At 46.3% G+C, this 21,223-nt stretch overlaps 1 protein-coding gene and 1 non-coding gene across 2 annotated transcripts in view; both read right to left on the bottom strand.

Annotated features, from left to right (window-relative positions):
* Window positions 1–21,021, bottom strand: part of LOC128101159 (DNA (cytosine-5)-methyltransferase 3B-like) — a 34,981-nt gene extending 13,960 nt beyond the window's left edge. The window contains 12 exon segments of the mRNA XM_052724013.1: window positions 217–261; window positions 405–527; window positions 1,901–2,027; window positions 3,517–3,560; window positions 3,754–3,823; window positions 6,243–6,313; window positions 6,316–6,369; window positions 7,212–7,245; window positions 11,744–11,953; window positions 12,985–13,107; window positions 19,539–19,600; window positions 20,865–21,021. Of these exon segments, the coding sequence (XP_052579973.1) occupies window positions 217–261; window positions 405–527; window positions 1,901–2,027; window positions 3,517–3,560; window positions 3,754–3,823; window positions 6,243–6,313; window positions 6,316–6,369; window positions 7,212–7,245; window positions 11,744–11,953; window positions 12,985–13,107; window positions 19,539–19,600; window positions 20,865–21,021 (1,120 nt within the window).
* LOC128102787 (U1 spliceosomal RNA) lies at window positions 14,344–14,500 on the bottom strand. Its single transcript, XR_008215543.1, has one exon. It is a non-coding gene; the product is annotated as a U1 spliceosomal RNA (small nuclear RNA).
* Window positions 21,022–21,223: the final 202 nt, after the last annotated feature.

The raw sequence follows: 21,223 nt of genomic DNA, 5'->3' as shown, positions 1-21,223 counted from the left end.
GTCACCCTGGTCAGTGGCTGCATCTGATCCAGTTAAGAATGAAAGCAAATCACACCACTTGATCAAAAAAAATGTAGCAACGAATACAGAAGAAACAGAAATGGTCCTGATCTAGGTCAATACACAGGGCTCTGGATTAAACCCATGCAGATGGTCAAAGCCAGGCTAAGGCAGGCCTGGGGCACCCCCGAAGGGAGGGCCAGGAGACGACAGTACCTTCCAGATTGCCCTTGTTGTTGGTGATGTCAGAAGCCATCCATTCTGTTGAGGAGAGAGGGACAGGTGTGAGAGGAGGTGGGAAGTCTCTCCTTTCCCACGCAGCCGTGCACCTCTGTACCCCACAGAGGACCTGCTGCTCCTGGTCCTGCACCATGCATGGCCAGACCTTCCAGCACCCAAATCACCTCGGCTCTCGTCATCCTCCCCTCGGTCTTTCCCTCCATAGCTGTTTGTCTTGAGGCGCTTGGGTGTGGGACAGTACTCAGAAGCGGCAGAGTCATTGGTTGTGCGTCTTCGACCTTTGTTCTCTGGAGGGGAAGCAGACGGATGTGACTGAAGGTCTAAGAGACAAGGCAGGCCTAGGACAAGACCATGCTTTGTCTGGGATCCAGCTGCATCTAGAGCAGAGGACAGTGATGGGTGTAGACAACCCCAGAGGGGAACCAGAGCAGAAGCCAATTCAAAGCTCCTCTCACCCGGGAAGCAGGACAGACTCGTGTTCATGGGGTTTACACATCTGAATGTGTAAGAGAATCCATCCTCCTAGAGCCTGCCCAGAGCACATGCTGGACCATGGCTGCAACTCTGAGGTTCCTACAGTGATACCCAGGACAATGCCCAGTGGGAGCATAGAGCTACTGAGTATTTTGTTGTTGTTTTGTTTTGTTTTGTTTTGTTTTGTTTTGTTTTGTTTTGTTTTGTTTTTTCAAGACAGGGTTTCTCTGTGTAGCCCTGGCTGTCCTGGAACTTACTCTGTAGACCAGGCTGGCCTTGAACTCAGAGAGATCCACCTGCCTCTGCCTTCTGAGTGCTAGGATTAAAGGTGTCCACCATCACCGCCTCTACTAAGTATTTGAAATGTCAGGAGGGACAAGATTTCACACTGAGGGTCAAGTCCAAATTGTCCAGTGATGCTACTGATTTGGTTAATTTGGACTGAATTGTACCCTGGAATCTACTTAGTCAATTTAGGACATTAGTATGTGTTCATTAATCAATTTCAGTTTAACTTTTACCTAAAGACATCATTTTCTTAGGACAGTACTAGAGAAAAGTGAAATATCTCAATCTTTTATATAGATTAAATGTTGAAATGCTAAGTTTTTTAAAATATTAGCATAAAACTACTAGAAAATGAGTAAATTACATTCTGTGGCTCCCATTCAATAATATTTCTTTTTAGTTTTATTTGATCTATTGAATCACAGTGGACATGGTTGAATCTGACTCTTCCCCATTCACACATACAAAGAAAGAAAATTAGATCCCCATCAAAAGACACAAGAAGCCAGATGAGGTAACACATGATTCCAATCCTAGCCTGAGACCAGACAGGACTACGTAGTGAGACTGTTGTCTCAGAAAACAGAAACGCAAGGAGCCTGTGATGGCAAAGTGACATTTGCTGATGCACATATATGCCATTAATATTAAGACATAAAAGGGGAGGCGGGAGTCCTAAGATTATAGGAGGCCGGATGTGCACCCATGGTTAGCCTGGGGGTCATATGTGAGGGTCAGTGACTCAGCTCAGCTTAGGAGACTTGATTCTTCTCCAGTGAGCACCGTAGATGCCAAGAAATCGCAAGACAGAGCAAAGAAAACAGAACCTTCAAAGATGGTAAGGGAATACCGTGTCTCCTGGGTTCTAAGTTCCTGCTGTCTGTACCATCCATCCCACCTGGTTGCTTGTTGTTTGGTTTGAGGCCCTCGACGCCATGGGCCCATTCCAGCACGGGCTTCAGCTGGTCCTCCAGTGAGTCTCCCGGGCTGCTGGGGAAGGTCTTGCCAGCTCGCACCCTGGCTCTCTGCCAAGACACAAATAAAGGCAAAGTCTGTCCATGAATGGGAGCAGGCGAATGAGGTATGTGCCAGGGTGAACCCAGGGATTCCTCCTGCTGGGGCCTGTATTCCCCAAACACTGGTGTCTTTCAGAGCTGGACAGCTGTCCTTGGCTTTGTTATGTGACAGGGGCCTGCTTTTGAGAGACTGGTAAGGAAACAATAGACTATAGGGGCAGGCACCACATACGAGCTGTCCCCTGTAGAATCAGGGAGTGGTCAGCTCTCTCCCAAAGGAGGGTTTCAACTCAGCTTTGTTACTTAATACACAGGAGCTTCTGGCAGTTTTACCTTACCCTCCTGTAGCTTGTCTAAGACAGCAGACTTCTTGCTGTGTCTTCCCTAAGAAGATCTGGATGTAGTCACACATTCTTCACTTTAAGGCCAATGCCAATTTACATGCCTAATTAGGCACTTGGCCAAGTAGGGCAGGCTGGTAGGGGTTGGAGGGAAGTGGTAGGGAGCCTAATGACTGAGAGGAGATACAGTGTCTACAAACCAGGAGAGGAGGCAAACAGGCTGCCTCCTCTAGGCCTTGAAGGACCCTGCTTGAAGAAAGAAAGCTCACCCGTCTCTGGGGCAGCCTATTCCGAAGTATCACTATTTCCCCTGTGACATACGTTACACTGGTCCATGGTCACGTGCTGCTTAAGCTCACTGAGAGCTGGCTCCGGAAGTGAAAGGCCCTCCCTTGTCTCAGACTCAAACATATTGATTTCAAGTGTCTTCCCAAACTCCCTGCCCTGGGCAAGCTGGGCCCCTAACACTGTGACAGGGACAAAGGAGAACAGCAAACAGCCGAGGCATTAAAAACCTCACACCTTGAGAGCGGCTAGAAGTAAAACTGTTTCCCACAGAGGTTACATGGTTTATCCTGTGCAGTAAAGATGGCTGCCGGTGGGATGACGGGGCAGAAGCTCGTCCATAAAGATGAGAGTTTCTCTTGATCAAGAAGTCTGGCTTCTTGATGCTGTCAGCAGGAATTCCGGAGGCATTTCTTTGGTGATTTGATGACATTTCTTCTGCTTGCTCTCCCAGTTGGGCTACTCCAGCTGGAGAGTATGAGCCCCTGATAGGTTGGCGTTTTTCTGTCTAGCTGCTGTGTCTAGCTGCTGCTTGCTATTTGTTCTTTTACTTTTGCTTGCTACTCACTTAATAAACTCGTTTATTTGAAACCAAAAGCACAGCTATCCAGATCATTCTCCACATGAAACACCCACCAGACAGCCGTCACCATTCCCAGTCCAGCTGGCAGTACCAGAAACTCTCCAGTGACCTTAGAACATCTCAAACTCCTTTCTCAATCAGGCCCTCTGTCTTTGGCATTCACCATCTCCATGGTATCCCTGTCTTCTCCAAGCCAACCTTGGCCACACAACGGCATGAGCTAACATTTAGTGGCTCTCCCTTCCTCCCAGCCCTTAAGGTCAAGATCTCATTCCTATACCTGTGTTACCTCCAGAGTGTGGTATATGGCCTTCCTATAAGGAACCAGTTTATAGCCAGGCGGTGGTGGCACACGCCTTTAATCCCAGCACTCGGGAGGCAGAGGCAGGTGGATCTCTCTGAGTTCAAGGCCAGCCTGGTCTACAGAGCGAGTTTTAGGACAGCCAGGGCTACACAGAGAAACCCTGTCTCAAAAAACTAAAAAAATTAAAACTAAAATTAAAATATAAAACAAAAAGCAGCTAATTGAAGGTGGCCAGGTTAAAATGCTGGCTAAACAACCCAGGGCCAAGGGCCACCAGTTTGTCAGCAGAGACCTGGGAGAGAAAGACATCACCAATATCTACCCGCACCACAGTGAGCAAGTGGACACGCTGGGTGTATATATTCACCCAGAGCCTGTTCCTGGGATGATTCACAGATACCAATACCAAAAGGGAAGGGCAGTAGATAGCACATATCATGGAACCTGAGACAAGAACACATGATGCTCCAAATGGGAGAAAGAATGAAGCTCAGAATGCACACATAAGATACATCCATGTTCACATGGTGTATGTGTGCACACATGTATGCACAGTCAGTGTCACTGGTACAGACACAAGACTCAGTCCTGAAATTGGCTTAAATGTATTTTGTGCAGGCTCTTTGCCCTTCCTGGGTGTGAGGACAGTTATTGAGTCTCCAGATTCTCATTCAGTGAGTTCCCATCATGAACAGAGGTTCAGAGAACATGCTTGGCACAGAATGAGCTCTTACGGTTCACAATGATTGTAAGTCTTGATCATGAATGGCCAGTTGCATGTGCCAAGTCCCCAGACAATGCAGAAAGAATTGTGGGGTGGCATTCCTGGTGAGGGGAAGATAAAGCAGGTGTTTCGGGCTGTTTATCACAGCTGTCGGATATATGGGATGTCCCAGAATGCAATGCTTGCTTTCACACTCAGCCCCATGTTATGCTCAGAGCCTCAACTCTGTGGTGTGGCCACCATCGGTGACAAGGAAGTGCCAGGTACTCTAGCTGACATGAGCAGAACACAGTGGATACCAGGTAGGCTCTGGACCACAGCACACTGTAATCCTATTCCATAGTTCCCTCTCACCATACTGCACTTTATTGCCATCTGACCCTGTCTAGAAATGAGCATGTTACATCTCACTGGATACAGCAAGCATCCCTCGTCTATGCCAAACAAGTCATTGTGCACATATCCCAGAGTGTGATGCTTCCGTGGCCAGCATAGGCCCAGGACACTTATCCTTTTCCGCCCTCTGCTGGTCACACGGCACAACTGCATGAAGTTTCTCATAGATTTGTTAACCTTTTTTTTTCCCTCTCTTGGGAAATTTTATGCGTGGAAATGATCCCAAGGGAAAGTAACTCATAGAAAATCAGAACCTCAAATGGAGGCTGAACCCTAGCAATGTTCTTTTTAAAAGGGCTTATAACTGTTTATGTGTATTTGTCCACATGAACGTGTGTCACATGTGTGCTAGTGTATTCAAAAGCCAGAAGAGGGCCGGGCGGTGGTGGTGCATGCCTTTAATCCCAGCACTCGGGAGGCAGAGCCAGGTGGATCTCTGTGAGTTCGAGGCCAGCCTGGGCTACAGAGCAAGATCCAGGAAAGGCGCAAAGCTGCACAGAGAAACCCTGTCTCGAAAAACCGAAAAGAAAAAAGAAAGGTAGAAGAGGGTGTTACCAGATAAACTGGAACTAGAGTTGCAGGAGGTTTTTGAGCTGCCCAATGTGGGTTCTGGACTAAACCTCTGGAAGAGCATCAAGTGCTCTTAACTGACAGCTGAATCATCTCTCCAGCCTCCCCCCACCCCCTCCCAGCAATGTTCTTTTTTTCTTTTTTCTTTTTTCTTTTTTTTTTTTAGGATTTATTTTATTATTACACAGTGTTCTGCCTGCATGTACACCTGTAGACCAGAAGAGGGCACCAGATCTCATGATAGATGGTTGTGAGCCACCATGTGGTTGCTGGGAATTGAACTCAGGACCTCTGGAAGAGCAGCCAATGCGCTTAACCTCTGAGCCATCTCTCCACCCCCCAGACACCCCCCCCCAGGAATGTTTTTAATAGTTTCCCATGTGCTTTCATCCTGCCCCATTCCCTGTGTCCCTGTCTCTTATGTTGTGAGTTGATCCAGCACTGAGTAACATTCCCAGGAGACCATTATAGGAAAACCATTCTATCTACATCCTTCAATTCAAAATCTGTGTAGCTCTCAGACCATTTGTGCAACAGCTATAAGATCCAAACTGGGGTCTGGTGGAGTGGCTTGCTGATAGAGTCTGCCTCACTCCTACCCAGCCATGGCCTCCTGCCCTCCATGAGGACTAAACGACACTAAGGGACAGGACCTATCCCTCTTGTCTCTCCCAGGCTTCTTTCTAAATGCATGGGTGTGTGCCTGGCTGTTCCTGTGCTATCAGGGCCTGTAATGGTGACTCTGACCCCAAAGAAGCAATTGCCAAAAAAATGAATTTAAATCCATGGGGCTCTGAATCCAGAACTTTCTAACCCTTTACCCTTCTCAAGAGTAGACTTGTCTCTGATCCCACATGCCACCAAGAGTCAGTTTAAGGGAAGTAACTCCGGAAGTCTTTGTCCAGACTCAGCATCAAAGTTCACTGCATCCATTGGCAGAAAACTGTCTTCAGAGCAACCCCAGTAGGGAAGCCAGCCCTCAGGTCTGTGAACCCCCAAATCTGCCTTACCCCGAGCTCACCTCAGAAAACTTGCCATCACTAAACCACCATCCCCATTGCATGCCTAGCATGGCCTGGTGCTGGGAGGTGGTTTCCAGGACACCACCATGGCAGGCCACCAGGAGAAGCCATCTCTCTTTTCCCACATATGGAAGAGGGGGAGGAAAGATGGTAACACTCTGGGAAGGACTGCAGCGAAACAGTGTCTTCGGGACATGAGAGTCTCACTGCACTCATGAACTCACAGCAGCTCTGTCTCCACAAGACTGCACAAGAGCAAGCAGTCAACCTTCGCAAATGGAGGAAGGAGAGGCTCTCGAGCCACCACCCCTACCTGAGAACCACTGACAGTTGACAGTTTCTTGGGGAGGAAGAGTCAGCTTTCTGTAGGAGTGTGAGTTCAAGGCCAGCCTGGTCTACAAAGTGAGTTCCAGGGCAGCCAGGACTGTTACACAGAGAAACCCTGTCTCAAAAAAACCAAAACCAAACCCAAACCACCACACTCCTGTGGATGGGCCCACATCCAGGAGTATATGGGCAGCAGAAGTTGGATTAAGTGGATTAGTTAAAAAAAAAAAAAAAAAAAAAAAAAAAAAAAAAGGTTGGGAGCAGGTGGTGAGGGTAGGATGATCTGGAAGAAGGGGAGGAGTAGAGGGTGAATATGATCAAAATACATTACATGTACCTTGAAATTCTCAAATAATAACATTATGTTAAAAACTGTGAAAGCGGGGCTGGAGAGATGGCTCAGAGGTTAAGAGCACCGACTGCTCTTTCAGAGGTCCTGAGTTCAATTCCCAGCAACCACATGGTGGCTCACAACCACCTGCAATGAGATCTGGTGCCTTCTTCAGGCCTGCAAGGACACGTGCAGACAGAACACTGTATACATAATTAATAAATAAAATCTTTTTAAAAAATTGTGAAAGCACAGCTAGAGTGACTCTCAAGAAGTCCGTGCCCATTCTTGAGGGTGTAAGGTCCTTGTCCTAAGTCTCCCATTCCACAAAAGTCTGCCTAAATCTATGTTACATCTTTTGCTAATTCCCACACTACTTCATTCAAACAAACCAAAACTGGGCTTTTAATTCCAACACTCAGGAGGCAGAGACTGGTGGACCTCTGTGAGTTCGAGGCCAGCCTGGTTTACATAGTGAGTTCCAGGTCAGTTAGGGAGGATACCTATATAGTGAGACCCTGTCTCAAAACAAAACAAAAGCCAACAAAATCACAAAGCTGCAGTACAAAGGAGTGTGAAGTGGCACACATAGAAAAGACTTCCACCAGGAGATACCCGTGTGCAGGAAGGTACCACGCAGCGATGCATACATACAAGCTCAATTGGTTAATTCAATGATGCTCCAGACCCTGGATGCATGATGGATGCTTGAAAGTGAACCCACCCTAGTGCTTAGGTGGCAAAAGCCAGGATACATGTCGGCACAGGAACAGAATGTACTTTATTCTATATGCGAAAAAGAAAACAACATTCAGAAAATAGTGTCCATGAGGCCGAGGCAATAGTTCCATTAGTGAAGTACTTACCATGGATCCCCAGCACCCACATCAAAAGCTGGTCGTGTTGGCACGTGGGTGCAATCCCAGCACTGGGAAAGAGGAGACTGAAGGATCCCTGGAGCTTCCTGGCCAACCAATATAGCCCAATTGGTGAGCCCTGAGCCAGTGAGAGACATTGTCTCAAAAATAAGGTGGAGAAGGCTGGAGAGATTTCTCAGTGGTTAAGAGCACAGGCTGTTCTTCCAGAAGACCCAGGGTCAATTCCGAGCACCCACACAGTGACTCATAACTGTCTGTAACTCCAGTTCTAAGGGATCTAACACCCTCTTTTGACTTCTAAGGACACCTGGCATGTACACGGTACACACACATACATGCAGGCAAAACATCCACATACATAAAAGGAAATTTAAATTGCATTAAACTCTGCATGCAATAAAAATAAAATAAAGTAAGGTAGAGGGCTCATTGGATGAAGCACTTGCCATGCAAGTGTGAGCACCAGAATTCAGAACCCATTTAAAGTTGCATGCAATAATGCATTTCTGTTATCTAGCATGCCTAGAACATGAGAGAGGTGGAGACAGGAGAATCCTTTGAAGCCTGGGGGCTAATGCCTGTCTCATAAAGTGGTAAACAGCAAGAGACCATGTCTCAAAGCACAGTGGGAGCCAAGGACCGGAGACTGTCCTCTGCCTTCTACACGCACTGTGGTATACACAACCTGCGCTCTCGCATTCACACAAACACAACAATAACAGGTGGAGACGTGATGAGGAAAACATCTGATGTCGACCTCTGGCTTCGACCTGCACATGCACACACTATGCACATACACATGGGGGGGGTGGGCGGGAGAGACACTGTTCATGTTGATGTCCAGGAACAGAACGGGCAAAGGAAGGGCCATGTTGCATTTGGAAAATACTCAGAATTGTAATGTACGATAAAAATGACAACAATCGCTGGGCATGATGTTGCACGCCCTTAATCCCAGTACTTAGGAGGCAAAAGCAGGTGGATCTCTGTGAGTTTGAGGCCAGCCTGGTCTATAAAGAGTTCCAGGACAACCAGGGCTGTTACACAAAGAAATCCTGTCTCAAAAAAAAAAAAATGACAACAATCATAATGGTTGATCACTATACAATTGTTATCTCTTCCCTATATTCAGAGGCTTAAAGCAGTGTGGTAGTTTGAATGTAATTGGCCCCCATAAGCTCACAGGCAGTGGCACTATTAGGAGGTGTGACTTTGTTGGAGTGTGTGTGGCCTTATTGGAGGAAGTGTGTCACTGTGGGTGTGGGCTTTGAGATCTCCTATGCTCAGGCTACTCCAGTGTCACAGTTCACTTCCTGTTACCTGTGAATCATGACGTAAAACTCTCAGCTCTTTTTCCAGCATCATGTCTGCCTGTATGCCATGTCCCACCATGATGATAATGGTCATGGTGTCTCTTCACAGCAATAGAAACTCTAAGACAGAAGTTGGTACCAGGGACTGGGGTATTGCTGTGAAAGGCCTGACCATGTTTTTGTTTAGAGGAATTTGGACTTTGGTACTTTGGGTTAGGAACATGGTGGAATGCTTTAAGCACTGCTTAATGGGCCATACTGATAGGAGCATGGAAGATTTGAACTATGGGAGGCTAGCTCAAGAGGTTTCAGAGGGGAAGAATTTTAGTATGTTGCCTAGAGATCATTCTTGAGATATTTGGGTGAAGAATGTGGTTGCTTTTTGTCCTTGTCTGAAGAATCTGTCTGAGGCTAAAGTGAAGATATTTGGATTAATTCTATTGGCAGAGGAAATCTCAAAACAGCATAATATAGACTCTGTCATATGGTTATTAGCATTAACTCTAATGAAGGTATATAATGAAAAGGAAAAAAACTGAGCTAGGAAAAATACAAAATGTATGATTTGAGGAGGAAAGGAGAACCAGGAAGTGGAATGGAGCCATGTCCTGTGTTCAAGGAGACAAACAGATTAAGAAATGGAACAAGGGGGCTGGAGAGATGGCTCAGAGGTTAAGAGCACTGACTGCTCTTCCAGAGGTCCTGAGTTCAATTCCCAGCAACCACATGGTGGCTCACAACCACTTGTGATGAGATCTGGTGCCCTCTTCTGGCCTGCAGTCATACATGCTGTATACATAATAAATAAATAAATCTTTAAAAAAAAAAAAAGAAATGGAACAAAGGGAGTGGTGACCTCAGGGCAAGATCCTACCCAGCTAAGTTCCCAACTTGTGAAAAGGAATTAAAGGCTGGGTGGCAGTGGCACACGCCTTTAATCCCAGCACTCAGAAAGCAGAGCCAGGCAGATGTCTGTAAGTCTGAGGCCAACCTGGTCTACTGAGCAAGATCCAGGACAGGCACCAAAACTACACAGAGAAACCCTGTCTCAAAAACCAGAAAGGAAAAAAAAAAAAGAAAATGAATTAAAGAAAAGTTGAGATCTGGGTGTAGTAGTGCACACTTTTAAACTTAGCATTTCATAACAACCAAGTTTAGGTAGTGAAGGAAACCACTGAAAACAGGAAACTGGTAAGAAGATGTACTTGAATGACATGTTCCAGACCCAGCAAGCAGCAGAACTTGGCAGCTTCAGTCACGTGGTTCTGGCTTTAGAGTCAAGGATACAATAAATGGGTTATGGTAGTGGAAACACATGAACTGTGGACCAATAGCTGTGGAGCTCCCATGGTACTGGACTAGGTCCTCTGGATAGATGAGACAGTTGTTTAGCTTGAACTGTTTAGGGGGCCCCTAGGCAGTGGGATTGGGATCCATCCCTAGTGCATGAAGGGACTTTTTGGAGCCCAGTGCCTATGGTGGGACACCTTGCACAGCCTTGGTACAGGGAGGAGGGGCTTGGACCTTCCTCAACTGAATGTACCAGGCTCTGCTGACTCTCCATGGGAGACCTTGCCTTGGAGGAGATGGGAATGGGAGGTGGGTTGGGGGAAAAGGCTGGGGGGCTGGAGGAGGGAGGAGAGGGGGATCTGTGGTTGATATGTAAAATGAATAGAAAATTTCTTAATAATTAAAAAAAAGGAAGGGATTATGGAATCTTCCTCTGTGACTAAAGAAAGTCACTGAGCCCAGACAGGTGTCAGGGGTGTTCCTGAAGGGAGGCCTAGAGAGGCCATTGTGTGAAGTTGTGAAATTGAAGCCTGGATTGACTTGGAGACCCCAAGTGGCTGGAGATTCCAGAGTCGTGGGAAGCCTGTCAAGGAAAGCTGCTAACAGAGAGTGGAACCAGTCCATGAGAGGGAAGTGTGCTGCAGTCAACAAAGCTGAAAGGAGCTGGAGATCTGAAGAGCATTTTCACATCAGACATGGAGATGCAGAGTCTGGAGATTGCCCAGCTGGTTTTCGGTCTTGCTTTGGTCCAGTGTTTCCTCACTGTGCTCCCTTCCCTATGTTTTGGAACGGCAATGTATATCCTGTGCCATTATATGTTAAAAGTACGTGATCTGCTTTTTGATTTTGATTTTACAGGGGATTACAGTTAAGAGATTTCATGAATCTCAGGAGAGACACTGAACTTTAGACTTTAAAATAAGTTTGAGACTGTTATAAACTATGGGGACTTTTGAAGTTAGACTAATGCGTTTTGTATTATGATATTGTAGTGGAATATAGCAGTTTGAATGTAATTGACCCCCATAAGCTCATAGGCAGTGCACTATTAGGAGGTGTGACTTTGTTGGAGTGGGTGTGGCCCTGTTGGAGGAAGTGTGTCGCTGTGCGGGTGGGCTCAAGCTATACCCCGTGTCACAGTTCACGTCCTGTTGCCTATGGATCAAGATGTAGAACTCTCAGCTCCTTTTCCAGCATCATGTCTGCCTGCATGCCATGTCCCGCCATGATAATAACAGATTAAACCTCTAAAACTGTAAGCCACCCCAATTAAATGGTTTCCTTTATAAGCGTTGCCATGGCATCTATTCACAGCAATAGAAACCCTAGCTAAGACAGGCAGAATCCCTTCTCAGTGGTACCTGATACGTGGTGTTATCTCCATCTCTGCTTTCCACATCCACCTGTGTGGTATCCATGCCCTCCTGATAGCTGTCCTGACTCAAGTCAACCAATGGGGTACTGATGCTCTGGGGTATCACTTCTTCCTCTGTGAGGTCAATGGTGGGGTAAGGACTGACAGGCGACAGCCATGACATGCTTGCTGAAGTGGTAGCTTGCCAACTCAGGGACTGTAGACAGAAAGAAAAGGTTGAGTCCCAGCAAACCAAAGCATCTGGGGGTGCATATGAACAGCCTCCCTCCATTAAATCCCATGCAAGCAAGAGTGAAGAAACAAACCAGGACCCTTTTGTTTTATAAGAACGAGAGCTGGCTGCCATTGACTCCAAGGCAGAAACAGAATAAGGATGTGAGTGCAAGGGCAGGTAATGACCAGAGGCTCTGAAGCTGAGCTCAGAGAGGGCAGGGTCTCTGGGGAACTGGCTCCTGTGCATCAGGAAACAGAAGGAGGATGTTCTGGACCTGCTGGAGTTGCCTCAAGACAGCAGGAAAAGACACAAGAGACATGCAGAGTAGACGCCAGTGGCTTTCAGCTCAGCTGCAAGGGGCGGGGTGGGGGGGGCAGAACTGGGCCATGGGAATTCAATGTAATTCCAACAAGGCCAGGCAAAGAGTAAAGTCACAGGCTTAGGAGCTTGCCTAACACCCAGGAGAAAGAGGCAGACCTTGTCCTGTAGTTATATTTGTTTGTTTGTTGTTTTTAACGAAACAGAGCTGGAGCTAGTTAACAGAAAGATTTAGGGGCTGGAATGAAAGCTCCAAAGTTGAAGTCTTTACTGCTCTTTCAGGGGACTTGAGTTCAGTTCCAGGCACCCTCCTCATGTGGCTTACACTGCCTGCAACTCCATCTCCAGGAGACCCCACGCCCTCTTCTGGCCTCTGAGCACAGGCACACACTTTTTAAAGATTTAATACAGTTTTTTTTTCTTCTTTTTGGTTTTTCAAGACAGGGTTACTCTGTGTAGCCCTGGCTGTCCTGGAACTCACTCTGAAGACCAGACTGGCCTCAAAATTCACAGGGATCTGCCTGCCTCTGCCTCCCGAGTGCTGGGATTAAAGGTGTGCGCCAACACGGTCCGGTTGGTTTAATATAGATTTAAACACAGGCATGGGCAAAGACTTGCTGAACCACCTACGCCTCGTTTTCTATGCCGGTCTATGAGTGGTGGGAAGTGCCTGGGCTCGGCAAGAGGGAACTTACTGCTGGGGACTTAGAGGGTGTCCTGGCCGCCTCCCAGAAGAGTTTGGGCATCACTGGAGTGCCAGAGCCGCTGCTGACCTCCACCTCACCGTCTCTACCTTCATCTCCGTCTCCTGTCAGGTCCTGTGAAAGGGAGACAGCTTTCCAGTGTAGCCAAGTCACACAAGCAACACAGCTAAGGAAGAGGCGAACGACGTTGAAATGCTTAAAAAAAACAACAACGAAGGGCACGTGAAAGAAAGCCAAACCTTAGTGAACAGAGAGGACACTGAGCAGACCTCCAGAACAGTTCAAAAGGAAGTGTCACGATCTGAGAAAGAGCAGCCGAAAGAGTTCAACAGCGCTGTCACCCGGGGCAACGGCAAAAACTTACAAAGCTCTGGGAGGCAGAGCCATGGTCTACCAATGAGAATATCCCTGTCTCTCCTGGCACACACCTTTAATCCCAGTGTTCAGGAAGCAGAGACCAGAGGTTCTCTACCCATTCAAGGCCAGCCTGGTCTACACAAAACTCTACACTAGCCAGGGCTACGCAGTGAGGCCCTGTTTAAAAAAAATAAAAAACAAAAAAACAAAACTATTCCTGTTAAGATATTTGTTATAGTTAACCCTTTATTCATGGTAAAATAATTTAAAACTATCTAAACAAACCACTCTGCATTTTATGAATTACATGGATATGTTTATTATTGTTGTGGTGGTGGTGATTATTACAAGCTATATGTCCTTACCCTCTTTGAACTTAGTGGACTGGGGCATCACATTCTACAGTATCTTGCTGACTTGAACCTGACTATGTGCTAAATACTTGCACTAAAAAGTGCACAGTGTGGGATGTAGAGATAACTCAGCAGTTAAGAACACTGACTGCCCTTCCAGAGGACTCAATTCCCAGCACCCACAAGGGTTACAGGCTCCTAAAGATCTGTAACCCCAGTTCTAGAGGATCCGATGCCCTATTCTGGCCTCTGAGGGTACTGCATGCACGTGATGCTGCATGCATGTGACACACAGACATACAATGCAGGCAAAACACCCATAGATATAATATATATATATATATATATAATAACAGAGAAATTCTGTTCTGAAAAAATAAAATAAGATAAATAAAATAAAAAGTGTACTGCAGCCGGGCATAGTGGAGCACATCTTTAATCTCAGAACTTAGGAGGCAGAGGCAGGCGGATCTTTGTGAGTAAGAGGCCAGCTGAGTCTATAGAGTGAGTTCCAGAACAGCCAGAGGAGCTACATAGTGAGATTCTGTCTGGAAATGCGGGGGGTATTACAAGACCAGGAAATTTTACAATCTTTTTTCCGTATATTATGTCCTGTAGTAAGATTGTCCTCTTTATTTTTTTAAGGGAGAACCCAAACACACAAACAGAAATTATATAGTCGAGTTTCCCCCATTTGACGAAATCGCAGGGGTCAGTACATCCAGCGTACAATGAATAAGCATCATCCTGGGAAAAACCTCTCCATGACTGTGGCATCTCCCCTCCCAGGAAGGTATCACTTACCCTTTTTATGAAGTGAATTGCAAATGCACTGATTAATGTCCACTTACACATCCCTGTATAGAAATTATGATTTTGTGATTACAGTAATCACAAGATTACAATACAAACAAACAATCTGTCCCTGTGAAATATTGGCAATAAATTACCTCAGTGCATAAACACTAAAAAGATTTTATGAGCGGTAACCACAGGCCCACAAATCCCCAATGGGACTGAAGGGCAAAACCCAGGCGATCAGCAAGTGGCAGGAATTGGACAAACACACAATGCTGCCTAGCAGGGGGTCCTGGCGATTTTTGCCATTCACATGTGTGAGAAGGACACAGGCCAACTGACCAAATCAGATACCTGTTAATAAAAGGACCAAGGAGCAACTCTGGCTGGGTGGTGGTGGTGGTGGCGGCGGCGGCGGCGGCGGCGGCAGCGGCGGCGGCGGCGGCAGCGGCGGCGGCGGCAGCGCACGCCTTTAATCCCAGCACTCGGGAGGCAGAGCCAGGCGGATCTCTGTGAGTTCGAGGCCAGCCTGGGCTACCAAGTAAGTTCCAGGAAAAATGCAAAGCTACACAGAGAAATCCTGTCTCAAAAAAAAAAAAAAAAAAAAAAAAAAAAGAAGAAGAAGCAACTCTGTCCTTGGCCTTAGGCTAAACCCGGCATACACAGAACGCAGACACCGAACAGTGGAAAACCCAGAGGCCTGGTCAAGGCATTAAGAACCTAACTTTTCGTTTGGCAACTGTGTGTCCTTGCTGGTGCGTTCCTTTCAAATTAGATGACCAGTCCTTTCACCAGATCAGTGTAGGCACATTTATTTCAGTGCCAGGCTCAGATTTAAGTGCTATTACTGCTAACTAGCCACAGAAAAACAATAGCAATCCCGGCCCTCTGACCCTGCAGGCCACCTCTTCAGGTGTCCCTTTTATTTTTGAGACAGTCTCACAACGAAGTCCAGGCTGCCCCCGGAATGCTGGGGTAACAGGTGTGTGCCACCTGCCTTAATTTTTCATTGTTCCTGGACATCCCCTAGGTCCCCTCAAGGGGCTTCCCACCATCCTCCAGGGGAACAGAAGCCGAGTGGAGATGCATGTTTATGGCTGTGGTTTGTCTGGACTGTCCCTGATGCCTGACAATTGGGGGAAAACTAACAAGAGAATGATAAAACGAGGAGGGAAAGTCATGATGGAACTATAACTCAGCACGTACCTTTAATCTCAACACTTGGGAGGCAGAGGCTGGTGGATCTCTGAGTTCGAGACCAGCCTGGTCTACAAAGTGAGTTTCAGGACAGCCAAGACTACACAGAGAAATCTTGTCTCAAAAAAAAAGTGCAAAAAAAACATGTGAAAAAAATTTTTTTTACCAGTAACAAAGCTGAGCTTCTAAATAAAAACTAGATATAACTAGCTTGGGGTTTAATTTTTGCAGCTCTTTATGTACTCAGGTTACCAAACTCCTGCCTAAAATCTGGTGGCAATGGTTTTCTCCCATTCTGTAGGCTGTCTGTTTCCTTTGCTGTGCTTGAAAGGTTTTTTTATATTCATTTATTTTTACTTCATGTGCACTGGTGTTTTGCTTGCATGTATGTCTATGTGAGGGTGTCGGATCCCCTGGAACTGGAGTTACACACAGTTGTGACCTGCCATGTGGGTGCTGGGAATTGAACCTGGGTTCTCTAAAAGAGTAGTCAGTGCTCTTAACCATTGAGCAATCTCTCCAGCCTTGCCGTGCAGAAATTTTTGACTTCATGTGACTGTGTCTCTTTATTCTTGGGACTATTTCTGATGCTACTGGAAGCCTGTTCAGAAAGTCCCCGTCCAATACCTCTGTGTTGAACTATATTCTGTATGTTTCCCACTAGCACTTTGAGCATTTCAGGTTTTTTTTTTTTTTTTTTTTTTTTTTGGTTTTTCGAGACAGGGTTTCTCTGTGTAGCTTTGCGCCTTATCCTGGAACTCGCTTTGGAGACCAGGCTGGCCTCGAACTCACAGAGATCCGCCTGGCTCTGCCTCCCGAGTGCTGGGATTAAAGGCGTGCGCCACCACCGCCCGGCTGCATTTCAGGTTTTAAATTAAGGTCTTTGATCCACTTTGAATTGATTTTTTTACAGGGTAAGAAATATGAATCTCATTTTACTCCTCCACAGGTATGTCTTAGACTTTTTATTGCTGTGACAAGACACCATGACCAGGGCAGCTTATAAAAGAAAGCATGTCATTGGACTCATGGTTCCAGAGGGTTAGAGTCCTTGATGGCAGAAAAAAGACATAATGGCAGGAACAGCAGAAAGCTCACATCTTGATCCACAAATTGGAGCTAGAGAGAGCACACTGGGAGTGGCAAGAGCTTTGGAAACCTCAAAACCCACTCCCAGTGACACACTTCTTCCAATAAGGCCACACCTCCTAATCCTTCCCAAGCAGTTCCATTATCTGGGGACCAAGTATTCAAACATATGTACTGCAAGCCACAAAAAATATGTGAAGTAGGAATTCAGCTGATTATGACAAAGCTATACCTGGAGGAGTTAAGAACACTTCCAGAGGATGAGACCAAGGCTCGAGGAGTCTTGGTGATATTGGCTTTTGATTATTAGCCACTTCCTGCTATGAATTTCTCATGTGCTATTGTAGCTTTTCTATCATTCATTGGACACAATTTCCCCTCTACTAAAGAATATTTAGATAACCTTCTGTGCAGTAATGCAGCCAGGATCCCTAATTTCAGACCTTTTTGTAATTATCAGCAGCAGCAGCATCCAGCCAGGCCCATCCCCTGGATAAAGTATACAAGATACAAAAGTATCTTATCTGAGATACCTCACAGATTCTCTAAGAACAGACTTAAGCATCCAGACTACCTTGCTGTGGGATGTTCTGTATGGCAAATGTATTACTGATTGGTCAATAAATAAAACACTGATTGGCCAGTGGCTAGGCAGGAAGTATAGGCGGGACAAGGAGGAGAATAAAGCTGGGAAGTGGAAGGCTGAGTCAGAGAGACGCTGCCAGCTGCCACGATGACAAACAGCATGTGAAGATGCTGGTAAGCCACGAGCCATGTGGCAAGGTATAGATTAATGGAAATGTATTAATTTAAGTTGTAAGAACAGTTAGCAAGAAGCCTGCCACGGCCATACAGTTTGTAAGCAATATAAGTCTCCGTGTTTGCTTGGTTGGGTCTGAGAGGCTGTGGGACTGGCAGGTGAGAGAGATTTGTCCAGACTGTGGGCCAGGCAGGAAAACTCAAGCTACACTATCTGTTTGAGAAGGCCTGGCGGATGTGCTAATTAAGCTTAGCTTTCTCCTTTTCCAAATAGTTTTGGTGCCTGTATTGAATCTCGCTCTGTAGACCAGGCTGGCCTCAAACTCACAGAGATCCACCTGGCTCTGCCTCTCGAGTGCTGGGGTTAAAGGCGTGAGCCACCGCCCGGCCCTATGAAGGCCACTCTTATTCAGATGACTATAAGTTGGATACCCAGTTTTGCCAGCACCATTTGTCAAATAGGTTATCCTTTTGTGAGGGTATGTTTTTGACATCTGTTAAAAATTAGGTGGTCATATGCCGGGCGGTGGTGGCGCACGCCTTTAATCCCAGCACTCGGGAGGCAGAGCCAGGCGGATCTCTGTGAGTTCGAGGCCAGCCTGGTCTCCAAAGCGAGTTCCAGGAAAGGCGCAAAGCTACACAGAGAAACCCTGTCTCGAAAAAGCAAAAAAAAAAAAATTAGGTGGTCATACCTGTGTGAGTTTACCTCTGGGCCCTCTATTTAGCTCTAATGAGCTCCAGGTCCATTCATACAGTATCTGCCATGCATAACTCAGTGACCTAATCTGAAGTGGAGCATTGTGATACCTCCAACAGTGTTCTTTCTGCTCAGGATCTATTCAGTTTTTTGTCATCCTTTGTATTTCCATATGAGTTTTTAATTGCTTTTTTCTAGTTATCTGGAAAATGTCATTGGAACTTTGTTGCGGAATATTCCTTTACACTGTGTGAAGATGTGTCACTGTGACTAGTTTAATAAAGAGCTGAATGGCCAATAGCTAGTGAGGAAGAGCTTAGGTGGGACTTCCGGGGAGAGAGAGAACTCAGGGAGGAAGAAGGCGGAGTCACCAGCCATACTCGAGGAAGTGCCATGAGCAGTACAGAGATGAGGTAATGAGCCACGAGGCAGAACATAGATTAAAATAAATGGGTTAATTTAAGTTATAAGAGCTGGTAGGACAAGCCTAAGCCAAGGGCAAGCTTTCATAGTTAATAAGTCTCTGTGTCATTTTGGGGGAGTTGATGGGACAAAGAAAGACTCGTTACAGAACTTTGACGAGGATGGTATCAAATCTGTAAATTATTTGTGTATGTAGAGCCATTTTCATAATATTAATTCTATTAATCCAAGACCGTGGAAGGTCTTTTTATCATCTAGTTTCATCCTTAATTTCTTTTTTCAATGTCTTTAAGTTTTCATTATAGAAGTCTTTCATTTTCTTGGTTAGGTTCATTCCTAAGTATTTTATGTTTGGGGGTTTCTTTGGTTTGGGTCTTTTGTTTGTTTATGATGTATCTTGTTTTTTGAGATAAGAATAGAGGGCTTTAAAAACCAAAATTTAAGGACTGGGATATAGTCCCAGGTTAAACCATGTGTGAGGCTGTGACTTGATTCTCAGCTAGGAAACAAAAAGTCAGGTGTGGCGACATGACTGTAGTCCTGGTCTGCTCAGAGGTCTCCAGGCCCAGCAGGGTTACCCAGACAGATCCTGTCTCAACATGAAACAAAACAAGACAAAACGAAAAGTCCAAAGATGGTATGACCATGTTAGAATAAGTGAAGTTTGCTGTATTAACTTATCAACAATATTGATAAATTAAGAACTAATTTCAGAACACACAAGAAGGACCCAATAACTCAAAACTTTCTAGCTTAATAATGAGTGAAGATTTTAATTTAACCTCCAGATTTCACATTTTTTGAGCCTCAGGATACCCATATATTGAAAGTGAAAAGAAATGCCCAGAACCCCGGAAAGGAGGAGACGGTACCTGAATGTCTGCAATCGTGCTGGAGACCTTCCTCTTGGATGGTCGTGAGCTTGCTCTGCAGTCTATGGAGGACAGAAGCAAAGTACACATTCAGAGGAAGGGGCGGCAGGCTCCTTGCTGACAGGCCTCCTCTAGTCTCTCCCCTAAACCAGAGACCATGCCGTGTCCCTGTCTCCTCTGTGTACCCATAAAGCGACAGGGCACGGGCTCATGCCTTCCTCCCTACAAGCTAAGTAGTAACATTTGGGGTCCTAGTATGGAAGGGAGGCATCCAGTTCCTTCAAGAAAGTCACTGCCAGGCAGTGGTGGTGGTGCATGCCATTAATCCCAGAACTCGGGAGGCAGAGCCAGGTGGATCTCTGTGAGTTACAGAGCAAGATTCAGTACAGGCACCAAAACTACACAAAGAAATCCTGTCTCGAAAACAAACAAACACACACACAAAAAAAAAAAAAATCAAGCAAACAAAAAGAAAGAAAGGAAGGAATGACAGAAGGAAGGAAGGAAGGAAGGAAGGAAGGAAGGAAGGAAGGAAGGAAGGAAGGAAGGAAGGAAGGAAGGAAGAAGCTGGGCGGTGGTGGCGCATGCCTTTAATCCCAGCACTCAGGAGGCAGAGGCAGGCGGATCTCTGTGAGTCCCCCAGCCTGGGCTACATAGTGAGTTCCAGGAAAGGCACCAAAGCAACACAGAGAAACCCTGTCTGGGAAAAAATAAAAAATAAAAAAGAAGAAAGAAAGGAAAGAAGAAACTACCAGGACAGTTTCTGACAGGGGATGCATTTCAAGTATTTCTATGTGGTCAAGTGGCTACAGGGGTGAACAAGGAAAGTGGCCACTTTTGCCCTTACAGAAAGTTCTGATGGCACCACAGGTCTCAAGGACAGGAATGGACAACACAAAAGGCTTCACACAGTGGGGGCTGAATTCCAGGTGTTCTGGGAGGTGCTCAGAGGAAGGGGCAGTAGGAAGCACCTCTCATCCATGATGATGCCAAAGTTAGCACAGCCAGAGGACCCACGATCCAGTCCACGCTGAGACCAGCCCTACCAGGAATGGCAAAGTAAGGGAACCGCCATCTTGGGTGCTCTTGCTCAGAGTCCCAAGGAGAAGAAAGAGGCAGGAGGCTGTGGGCAGAGACAAGACAGAGCTTTGATGTTGCCTGTGTCCTGTGAGTAGACCAGTCCCCATTTAAGGAGCCATGTGAGGGTGCTCAGAATCCCCATAGCTTCTTCACGAGCCAGGGAGGAGCTTTTGTCCCAGCCAAGGTGTGCAGCTGTATTGTTGTGTCAGAATATAATCCCACCCCAGCTCCTCCCAGCCCACCTACCTCTGCTCTCCACCGGGCAGACTGCCTCCAAGACGTGGGTCAAGGGAACATTGTTAGTGTCTGAGGACTGGTCACTGCTGGTCCCATTGATGATGACACAGTCCTCACATCCACTGACACCCTCTTCATCCTTGAGGTATCTACCCTCTCCCTCCATTGCTGTCTGTGGGAGAAGGCCAGAATGGATAGGAAGGAAGGAGACAGGTAACATTGGGCTCCTGAACCCTATCCCAGGTCCCTCATCAAACTCAGAGGCTCGGGGTTTGGTTCCATGTACCCAGTAGCCCAGAAGGCTCAGATGCCAGCACTCAGAGCTGGGGTCTGAGACGTTAACTGCTGTATGACAACTCTTCAAACAA

Source organism: Peromyscus californicus, unplaced genomic scaffold, assembly GCF_007827085.1.
Source record: "Peromyscus californicus insignis strain IS unplaced genomic scaffold, ASM782708v3 Scaffold_7__1_contigs__length_154581171, whole genome shotgun sequence".
Classification (NCBI taxonomy): Eukaryota; Metazoa; Chordata; class Mammalia; order Rodentia; family Cricetidae; genus Peromyscus; species Peromyscus californicus.
This window is presented reverse-complemented; position numbering and strand designations above follow the sequence as displayed.